This window comes from Grammomys surdaster, unplaced genomic scaffold (assembly GCF_004785775.1).
Source record: "Grammomys surdaster isolate TR1022 unplaced genomic scaffold, NIH_TR_1.0 126028, whole genome shotgun sequence".
Lineage (NCBI taxonomy): Eukaryota > Metazoa > Chordata > Mammalia > Rodentia > Muridae > Grammomys > Grammomys surdaster.
In genome coordinates this window covers 5,749,963-5,761,060 of record NW_021620841.1, presented here as the reverse complement: position 1 = coordinate 5,761,060, position 11,098 = coordinate 5,749,963, and the positions used below count along the sequence as shown (strand labels likewise).

General features: G+C 37.2%; 1 protein-coding gene across 1 annotated transcript in view; it reads left to right on the top strand.

Moving 5' to 3' along the window:
* Nav3 (neuron navigator 3) overlaps window positions 1-11,098 on the top strand; it is a 93,228-nt gene that overhangs the window by 40,972 nt on the left and 41,158 nt on the right. Inside the window, exon 14 of the mRNA XM_028754552.1 lies at window positions 2,880-2,991. Within this exon, the coding sequence (XP_028610385.1) occupies window positions 2,880-2,991 (112 nt within the window). The remainder of the gene's footprint in view (window positions 1-2,879; window positions 2,992-11,098) is intronic.

Here is an 11,098-nt window from a genome sequence, read left to right as displayed (position 1 = left end):
AGAGAGAGAGAGAGAGAGAGAGAGAGAGAGAGAGAGAGAGAGAGAGAAGGAAAGACAAAAGAAAGGCAGGCAGATAGGCAGGCAGACAGAAGATAGATAGATAGAAAAGAATATGTGTGTGTGTGTGTGTGTGTGTGTGTGTGTGTATGTGTGTGTGTGTGTGTGTGTATTTGGGGGCAACAATGCAATTTCAAGGCATTACTGAAATCTTAGAAAAAATATAGCTTGACAATATAAACAACCAACTCCAATGACCCAAAAACAATAAAGACTAGAATAGTATTGGAAAATTTATACATCAAAGTCAAATATTTAAAATGTTTTATGTTCATTTCTGCTCCACTACTAAGAAAGAAAGAAAGGGAACCTTGACTTCCTTGATACCCAGTGAAAATATTTCTATTTACTTAGCCATGCCGAGATTTTCTGTTTATAATAGGCTGTTAAGGTTTTGATGTTTTTATATAAAGATATCTTATTCACTATTTGAAAAAAACAGACTATTATAGAAACTGAAGGTTTGAATACTAAAGTTGAAGTTTTGTTCTTCAAAGAACTACATCTATTGAGTGTAGACCAGAGCTTTTCATAAAATCACTTGAGTATTTACTGAATCATAAATCAATTGAAAAGAATGATCTCTTAACAACTTCATAGACATTATATTAAATGGTATGCAAGGGACCACTTTCAATTTTTTCTGATAGGGAAAGAGATCACAAACATAGGAATATTTTGCTTTGGCCTATAAGGGAAAGAATATTTGGCAAAAGGTATACTTCATATGAACTTCTCAGAAAGGTCATGGATGTATCATGAATAACAAAATGAGGGTGGATTTTTTATTAACATTTTGCATATATAATAAATAATGAGTGTAGATTTGAACAGATTGTGTCAATTAGTGTGGAATTTGGCCATAATATGATGTTAAAAAATACAACACTCTGTGAATATTCCACTCTTAATCACCTGTATAAGTTAACAGAAAAAAAGGAAGAAAAGAAAAAAGAAAAAAAGAAAAAAGAAATTGTCCATCTTTAATCCTTAATCTTGGCATTTTGAAGACAGAGGCAGAGGGGCAGAGGGGCAGAGAGAGGGACAGAGAGAGGGGCAGAGAGAGGGGCAGAGAGAGAGGCAGAGGGGCAGAGGGGCAGAGGGGCAGAGGGGCAGAGGGGCAGAGGGGCAGGGGGCAGAGGGGCAGAGAGGCAGGCAGAGAGGCAGAGAGGTAGAGGCAGAGGGATCTCTGTGACTTCAAGGCTAGCCTGGTTTATAGAAATAGTTCCAGGATATACAGGGTTTGATAGGAAATTCTGCCTAAAAGAGAAAAAGGAAAGAAGAGGAGAGGAGAGGAGAGAAGAGAGAGAAGTGGAGAGAAGAGAAGAGGAAGTGTGTAGATACACTTCTCTAGAAGAGATTAAAGGTTTGACAGTTAAATAACTCAGCTAGCTCAAAATTAAGCTCAATTATTACATATTTGCATACGAACCTATTTCCATTTTTTCCTGTAAAGCCAGAGCCAAATATTTTAGCAGATTTTTAAATCTGCAGTATAAGCATCATTGATTCCAAACCCAAGGATGAAAGTCTGACTTTAATTAAAATTTAACACTCACCTAAGCACTGGTTATAAAATTAATTTTTAAATTATGTGAATCCATTTCAAGTAAATACTTTATCTCTCAGGGGTTTCAAGTGGAAACATTAAGTTTTAGTAAAAGTGCCTGTGTTAATTGGGTAAGGGACATGGTATGGAAGTTGGGGAGATTAAGTAATTACAATGAACCAGGTTACAAATTGTCTACAATGCCATACGTTTCTTTTATGAGGAATGAATACTTACAGTGAGTTATTTGAAAAATCTATGTATGAATTTAATAATTTCCTTCTAATTTTCTTTATGCTGTTTTTATTTATTCACTGTTTAAAGTCCTCAAGAGTTTATTTTAAACATAACCGGGATCTATCAGGAATATATGAGATGGTCAAGAAAATAGACCTATAAAATACAGCATGATGCTCAAGATTGTAATTTCAGCACTTGGAAGACTGGGATGTTGTATTTTTGCCTTGGCAACAAGTAAAACTCTTTCTCAGAAAAAGAGTGGGCAAACAAATCTGAGGCACCAAGCATGTATCTATTCTTACTTCCTCTTTCATTTCCAGATACTGCAGTATCTACCTAAGATTAGAATTGTCAGACATTGCAGTGTGTAAGACAATGAAATTTTAAGCAATGAAATTATTTAGCTTTCCCCCTTTATTCTTGGAGACACTGAGAAAGTACATCAGCATTCTTTATTATGTAAAATCTAAGGGCATTGCATTACACACGTTTCTGTTCACTGATGCATGAACAAATATCAGAATTCTAAGGTGAATTAATATTGCCATACAAACATATTAATGTGACAATTCAAAGAACTGAGTTTGGAACAAGAGCAACAATTTACACTTCGATACAGATAATCAGTTTCCCAGGGTACAAGGCATTTCATACAAAATCTAAAATCATGGTATCCACTGGACAGTGAATACAACATCAAACAGTGTTGAAATACTGATGTTTAATATCCAATGTTAGCATTGCTAAGGAAAAAAATGAGCGATAGTTTATCTTACATTGATTTGAAGGCATCAGCTATGTACTTCCCTTTTTTAAGGATTATGGAGTATTGAGATTACTCTTATAAGATAGAATTGTTTAAATTTCTTCTTAAGCTAACAAAGATTTAGATACAATTTGACAAGGTCAGCCAAGTATACAACTCCCTTAAGAGTTTAAGGCTACGCAATATCAAATGCATTTGACAAAAAAAAAAAAATTGAGCAAAGGCATTTTGTTTATTCTAGACTTCCAAACTCTGCTCATTCCACAGGAATCTGAACTTATAGAACTACGGGAAACCATTGAAATGCTGAAGGCCCAGAACTCTGCTGCCCAGGCAGCCATTCAGGGTGCGCTGAATGGCCCAGACCACCCTCCCAAAGGTATTGTGTCGGCTGTCACCCCATATAATAAGCATTGGATTTATGCATTAGTTAGTGTAAAGTCTCACATCCTCAGTAGAACTGCCTTTTATAGTAAGTAGAGTTAATTTTTTTTTCAGAATCGCAACCTTTGTGCTTTCATTATCAATTGATTCTTAAATTATGAACTTATATCCAGTCATACAAATTGGTTTTCTACTTGACCTAGTAGATTTGAATCTAGAAGGTGGAGAGAGTTGGTGAATTTGTGCATATCTGACTTTGAGCAAATCAAGCATAGCAAGGAATCTGCTAATCAAGATGCAACATACAGTGGGAACAAGGTCTTAGCCACAGGGTCAGTGAGAAGGTACATTTCCTGTAGCCAGAAGTTTTAAAGATAACCAGGAGTCAGATGGAAGGCTATCAATATCATATTATGTTTCTTTGATTCTTTGCTCCTTTCCCTATGCCTTGGTATACTATGGAAAAAGAGCTTATTGTTTTTAAGTCCTGTTTTCTTTACATGTGTTCTACATTTATTTATGTCTTGACCTATCAGCAGCTTCAAGTACATGTGTTCTTCCTCCAGTGTTAAATCTGTTAAATCCTGGGTGTTTTGTCATCCATTTTTTTTCTCATTTCCAGATAAGTTCTAGAAAACTCTTTTGCACTCTTTCAGCCTCTTCCATTACAAATCACCCTTCAACCCACTGGATGACACCTCATCCCCACTTTTCTACCAAAATTATTCTGTCCAGAACCAATAATGACTTACATGATACTCAATTCATAACATATCTAAGTTCTTGTATTGACAGGACAAGAGATTCTGCTATGGCCAAACTCTCAGATTTAAAATGTTAATTTTTGCTGATATTCATGCTGTCTTACATTCTTCTTTAGGGAGCATACTTTTAATCATCATGACATTTTTTTTACATACATATCATATTTTATTTCACCCTCACATGGTGTTCTCTTCTGTCACCCTTCCTCTCCTCTTTCTGGCCCCCTACCTTCCTGGAAATTGTTACATCTTCGGCTTTCTGACCCATATGTTCTGTCACTCTCCTGTTCTCCTCACAACTTCCTATTAGCCCTGTTGTCTCCTCTTACAATCACTTTCTGCTACATACGCAGATAAACCTAAATTGACATTTTGCATGAGAGAACACATGGCATTTTTCTTTTGAGCTTAAATCATTTCTTTTGGCACGATGATCTCTGGTCCCATTCATTTGTCTACAAATGGAATGATTTTGGTTTTCTTTCCAGCTAAATAAAACTCTGTAATCCAACTGTTCTAGAATGTCTTGACCAACTATCTGTTGGGGAACATCTAGTTTAGGTTGGTTATCAGGATACTGCCACCTAAACGTGGCTGTGTAAATGTCTCTATGGTATGATGAGTTAGAACCATTCAAGTACATACCTAGGTATGGTGTAGCTGGTTGATATAATTCTACTAGTTTCTGTAAGAAACTTCAATACTCATTTCCATGGTAACTATAGTAGTTGCTATGGACTATTTAAACCTCCCCTCATCTTTGCCCACATTTGCTGTTGTCTAGAATTTGGTGGTATCTCAAAGCATTTTAATTTGAGTTTCTTGACACCTAATGATATTAAACAATTTATCAAGTGTGTATTGGCTATTTTTACTTTATTTTTTTAAAAAACCTGTTTGTCTGCTTATTGAATAGGTAACTCTATTTTAGTATTTTATATGTGAAATTTCTGTATTATTCTTTATTTATATCAGTGTTTTGCCTGAATGCATGAAGAAGGCATTGAATTTCATAGGACTGGAGTTATAAATGATAGCTAACTGTAATGTGGGTTCTGAAAATCAACCCCAGGTCCTCTGAAAGAGCAGTCAGTGGTCTTAACAATCCAGTCATCTCATATCTGGTATTTAATTTTTAAAATACTATGTACATTCTACATGTTTGTTTCCAGTTAGATGTATGGTTGGAATAGATGTCTTCCCATTTTATAAGCTGATTCTTTGCCTAATTGCTTCCTTCATTGTGTAGAAGCTAGTAAATAGCATGTAGTCCCATATGCCAGTTACTGGGATCATTTCCTTAGCTATTCTGATATTTCTAATGTATCTAAATTCTTTTTAACATTCATTGTTATTGTCGTTGTTAAGTGTCCTTTCATTCTTCTGTATCTATTTTTAATTTTTAGTATCTTAAATTCTCCTCTATTATGATTCTGACCCTTATGATTTTACATGAACTTGTCTACTATTCCAGCTACTATTATTGCTTTTAATAAGAATAGTCTAATATTCCTTGAAATCAAGCTCAAAACTCTTGATGCTGAAGGAGCACTCCATTAAGATATCTTTAAGTTTCTCTTGGGCACCTGAAGCTAAACTTGTCACGTTTCTACTCACATTTACTCAATCTGAGCATCTTTTGTCTCTGAAATAGTATTACCACCTTTTTGTTACATCCAGACGCATCAGTTGTAAGACTACTCTTCTGATTCGATACGTTTGTAGGTTTTATTGGCTACACACCTTCAGTAGGTCTTGAGCATCCATTTTCTTACTCATCATCATGTATCAACAGGCCCAAGAACTGGGAATGCAGACTTTTACATAGGCTTTCTTAATTTCTTCCTACCTTTTGGAATAGGGATATAGATCAGTCACAGAGTGTCTATCATGCATAGGGTCTTAATTCTAATCCTAATACCACATTAAAAAAACCAAAACCTCAGTCTTCCTAATACTGTGATTTTTAATACAGTTTCTCATGTTGTGGTGACCCCATCCATAAAATTATTTTCTTTTCTTCTTCATAACTTTAGTGAGTTGTAATGTAAAACATCTGTTTTTTTCCTGAAGGTCTTTGGGGGTCATGACCTGCAGGTTGAGACCAGTACTCTAGATCACAATTCTCCTCCTCCTCCTCCTCCTCCTCCTCCTCCTCCTCCTCCTCCTCCTCCTTCTATTACATTAAAGACAGAGAAGTTGTGTAAAACCATTTAATAACCAGAGTCCCATTGTCTACTGAGAGAAATGCACACTACTGAATGTGACACAATCTCTCTTTGCCAGCTTAAACTCACTCAACAAATACCAAATACTGAATGATTAGTAATTTAGTTTCAGACCTTTTCATTGTTATTGTTGGTGGTGGTTTTTTTTGAGGGAGGGTTTTGTTTGTTGCTTTTGTGTTGACTTTCCAAATTGAAGTTTTCTCTATCCTGATGTTCTTATTGCAGCCCCCTTACTTCTGATATTCTATCCTATTTGTTAAAAATTAAAACGTTTTGGAAAACTGCAGGATTTAGCCAAAGCCAGCCTCCTAGGCCTCTAAACTGGAAAAACTTGAAAAGGTTTCCTGTACTATAATTCTGAAAATAGTATTCATATTTTTGTTCATTCCTTAAATGGTACAAATCATTCTTTCTTGAATTATTCTAGAAAGTCTTTTACTCTTTATTGTGACTGTGGTGATGTCCTACAGGTACAGGAGGCTTTTTCAAAGTTTACAGAAAATAATAAAATCAAATATTATATAGGTTGAATTTATATTAACAAAAAGTACGTTCCCTTCTGCCCCTGCCTGGTCCGCTGGGCTGGAGCAGACACAGAGTCGGTCTGCTCCCGTCCTGTTGAGAAACTGAATCCTGAGTCATCCAGGAGCCACTGCACTCAGAGCAGCTGGTAAGATCTCCATCTCACTCCCTAAACCCAAGAGATAGATCGGGGAGCCAGGGACATCCAGGGCACAGCAGCTACCCAAACCCCGCCCCTCCGGAATTCCACTTCCCTTCTGCCCCTGCCTGGTCCTCTGGGCTGGAGCAGACACAGAGTTGGTCTGCTCCTGTCCTGTGGAGAAACTGAATCCTGAGTCATCCAGGAGCCACTGCACTCAGAGCAGCTGACACAGAGTCGGTCTGCTCCTGTCCTGTTGAGAAACTGAATCCTGAGTCATCCAGGAGCCACTGCACTCAGAGCAGCTGGAGCCACTGCACTCAGAGCAGCTGAAACTGAATCCTGAGTCATCGAGGACCCACTGCACTCAGAGCAGAAGGATTTCCAGATCCAAGAGGTGGCCTGAGTCCCAGGAGTTATTCCACCCAGGAGATTAGGAGCATAAGACCACAGAGACCTCTGGACTCTGAGGAGCTCTGCAATAAGCAAGATAACTGGAAATACAGACTCCAGTTTTACACAGTGAGGGCAGGTACCACTAGAGTTAACCAGATGGCGAAAGGCAAGCGCAAGAACATAAGCAACGGAAACCAAAGTTTCTTGGCATCATCAGTGCCCAATTCTCCCAATATAGCAAGCCCTGAACACCCCATCACACCTGAAAAGCAGGATTCAGAATTAAAATCACTTCTCATGATGATGATAGAGGATTATAAGAAGGAATTAAGTAACTCCCTTAAAGAAATACAGGAGAGTACAAGTAAACAGATAGAAGCCCTTAAAGAGGAATCACAGAAATCCCTTAAAGAAATGGAAGAAAACACAAAGAAGGAATTAAACAAAAACATTCAGGATCTGAAACTAGAAATAGAAACAATGAAGAAAGTTCAAAGGGAGACAACCATGGAGATAGAAAACCTAAGAAAGAGATCAGGAGTCACAGACGCAAGCATCACCAACCGAATACAAGAGATAGAAGAGAGAATCTCAAATGCAGAAGATACGGTGGAAAATATTGACACAGTTGTCAAAGAAAATGCAAAATGCAAAAAACTCCTAACTCAAAACGTCCAGGAAATCCAGGACACAATGAGAAGACCAAACCTAAGGATAATAGGTATAGATGAGAATGAAGATTCCCAACTTAAAGGGCCAGTAAATATCTTCAACAAAATTATTGAGGAAAACTTCCCTAACCTAAAGAACAAGATGCCCATAAACATACAAGAAGCCTACAGAACACCAAATAGACTAGACCAGAAAAGAAATACCTCCCGTCACATAATAATCAAAACATCAGATGCACAAAACAAAGAAAAAATACTAAAAGCAGTAAGGGAAAAAGGTCAAGTAACATATAAAGGCAGACCTATAAGAATTACACCAGACTTCTCACCAGAGACTATAAAAGCCAGAAGAGTCTGGACTGACATCATACAGACACTAAGAGAACACAATTGCCAGCCCAGATTACTATACCCAGCAAAACTCTCAATCACTATAGATGGTGAAACCAAGATATTCCATGACAAAACCAAATTTGCACAATATCTTCCCACAAACCCAGCGCTTCAAAGGATAATTGATGGAAAATGCCAACACAAGGAGGGAAACTACAACCTAGGAAAAGCAAGTAAGTAATCTTCCAACAACCCCCAAAAAAGATACAAACATAACTTTACCTCTAATAAAAAAAATAACAGGAAGCAACAATCATTTTTCCTTAATATCCCTTAACATCAATGGTCTCAATTCCCCAATAAAAAGACGCAGACTATCAGACTGGATACACAAACAAGACCCAGAATTTTGCTGCATACAAGAAACACACCTCAGTGACAAAGACAGACACTACCTCAGAATAAAAGGGTGGAAAACAATTTTTCAAGCCAATGGTCCCAAGAAACAAGCTGGAGTAGCCATTCTAATATCAAATAAAATCGACTTTCATCCAAAATTAATCAAAAAAGATAAGGAAGGACACTTCATACTCATCAAAGGAAAAATCTACCAAGGTGAACTCTCAATTCTGAACATCTATGCTCCAAATGCAAGGGCACCTACATACATAAAAGAAACTTTACTAAAGCTCAAAACACACATTACACCTCACACAATAATAGTGGGGGATTTCAACACCCCACTGTCAGCAATGGACAGATCATGGAAACAGAAACTAAACAGAGACACTTTGAAATTAACAGAAGTTATGAACCAAATGGACTTAACAGACATCTATAGAACATTTCATCCTAAAACAAAAGAATATACCTTTTTCTCAGCACCTCATGGTACCTTCTCCAAAATAGACCATATAATTGGTCACAAAACAAGCCTCTACAGATACAAAAAGATTGAAATAATCCCTTGCATCTTATCAGATCACCACGGACTAAGACTGGTCTTTAATAATGACAAAAACAATGGAAAACCCACGTACACATGGAAACTGAACAACTCTCTACTCAATGATGACTTGGTCAAGGAAGAAATAAAGAAAGAAATAAAAGACTTTTTAGAATTCAATGAAAATGAGGACACATCATACCAAAACTTGTGGGACTCCATGAAGGCAGTGCTAAGAGGAAAGCTCATAGCTCTAAGTGCCTACAAAAAGAAACTGGAAAGAGCACACACTAACAAGTTGACTGCACAACTAAAAGCTCTAGAACAAAAAGAAGCAAATACACCCAGGAGGAGTAGAAGGCAGGAAATAATCAAACTCAGGGCTGAAATCAACCAAATAGAAACAGAAAGAACAACACAAAATATCAATAAAACCAGGAGTTGGTTCTTTGAGAAAATCAACAAGATAGATAAACCCTTAGCCAGATTAACCAGAGGGCACAGAGACAGTATCCAAATTAATAAAATCAGAACTGAAAAGGGAGACATAACAACAGAAACTGAAGAAATTCAAAAAATCATCAGATCCTACTACAAAGGCCTATACTCAACAAAACTGGAAAACCTGGATGAAATGGACAATTTCCTAGACAGATACCAGGTACCGAAGTTAAACCAGGAGCAGATAAACCATCTAAATAGTCCCATAACCCCTCAGGAAATAGCAGCAGTCATCAAAAGCCTCCCCACTAAAAAAAGCCCAGGACCAGATGGTTTTAGTGCTGAATTCTATCAGACCTTCAAGGAAGACCTAATACCAATTCTCTTCAAACTATTCCACAAAATAGAGACAGAAGGAACACTACCCAATTCGTTCTATGAAGCTACAATTACACTCATACCCAAACCCCACAAGGACCCGACAAAGAAAGAGAACTTCAGACCAATCTCCCTTATGAACATCGATGCAAAAATACTCAATAAAATTCTAGCAAACCGAATCCAAGACCACATCAAAACAATCATCCATCATGATCAAGTAGGTTTTATCCCAGGAATGCAGGGATGGTTCAATATTCGGAAATCCATCAATGTAATCCACTATATAAACAAACTCAAAGAAAAAAACCACATGATCATCTCACTAGATGCTGAGAAAGCATTTGACAAAATTCAACATCCCTTCATGATAAAAGTCTTGGAAAGATCAGGAATTCAAGGCCCCTACCTAAACATAGTAAAAGCAATTTACAGCAAACCAGTAGCCAACATCAAGCTAAATGGAGAGAAACTTGAAGCAATCCCACTAAGATCAGGGACTAGACAAGGCTGCCCACTCTCCCCCTACCTATTCAATATAGTACTGGAAGTCTTAGCCAGAGCAATTAGACAGCAAAAAGAAGTCAAAGGGATACAAATAGGAAAGGAAGAAGTCAAAATATCGCTATTTGCAGATGATATGATAGTATACTTAAGTGACCCCCAAACTTCCACCAGAGAACTCCTAAACCTGATAAACAACTTCAGCAAAGTGGCTGGTTATAAAATCAACTCAAACAAATCAGTAGCCTTCCTCTACATGAAAGATAAACAGACTGAAAAAGAAATTAGGGAAATGACACCCTTCACAATAGTTGCAAATAATATAAAATACCTTGGTGTGAATCTAACCAAGCAAGTGAAAGACCTATATGACAAGAACTTCAAGTCTCTGAAGAAAGAAATTGAAGAAGATCTCAGAAGATGGAAAGATCTCCCATGCTCATGGATTGGCAGGATTAATATAATAAAAATGGCCATCTTGCCAAAAGCAATCTACAGATTCAATGCAATCCCCATTAAAATCCCAACTCAATTCTTCACAGAGTTAGAAAAGGAAATTCTCAAATTCATATGGAATAACAAAAAACCCAGGATAGCGAAAACTATTCTCAACAATAAAAGAACTTCTGGAGGAATTACCATCCCTGACCTCAAGCTGTACTACAGAGCAATAGTGATAAAAACTACCTGGTATTGGTACAGAGACAGGCAGGAAGATCAATGGAATAGAATTGAAGACCCAGAAATGAACCCACACTCCTATGGTCACTTGATCTTTGA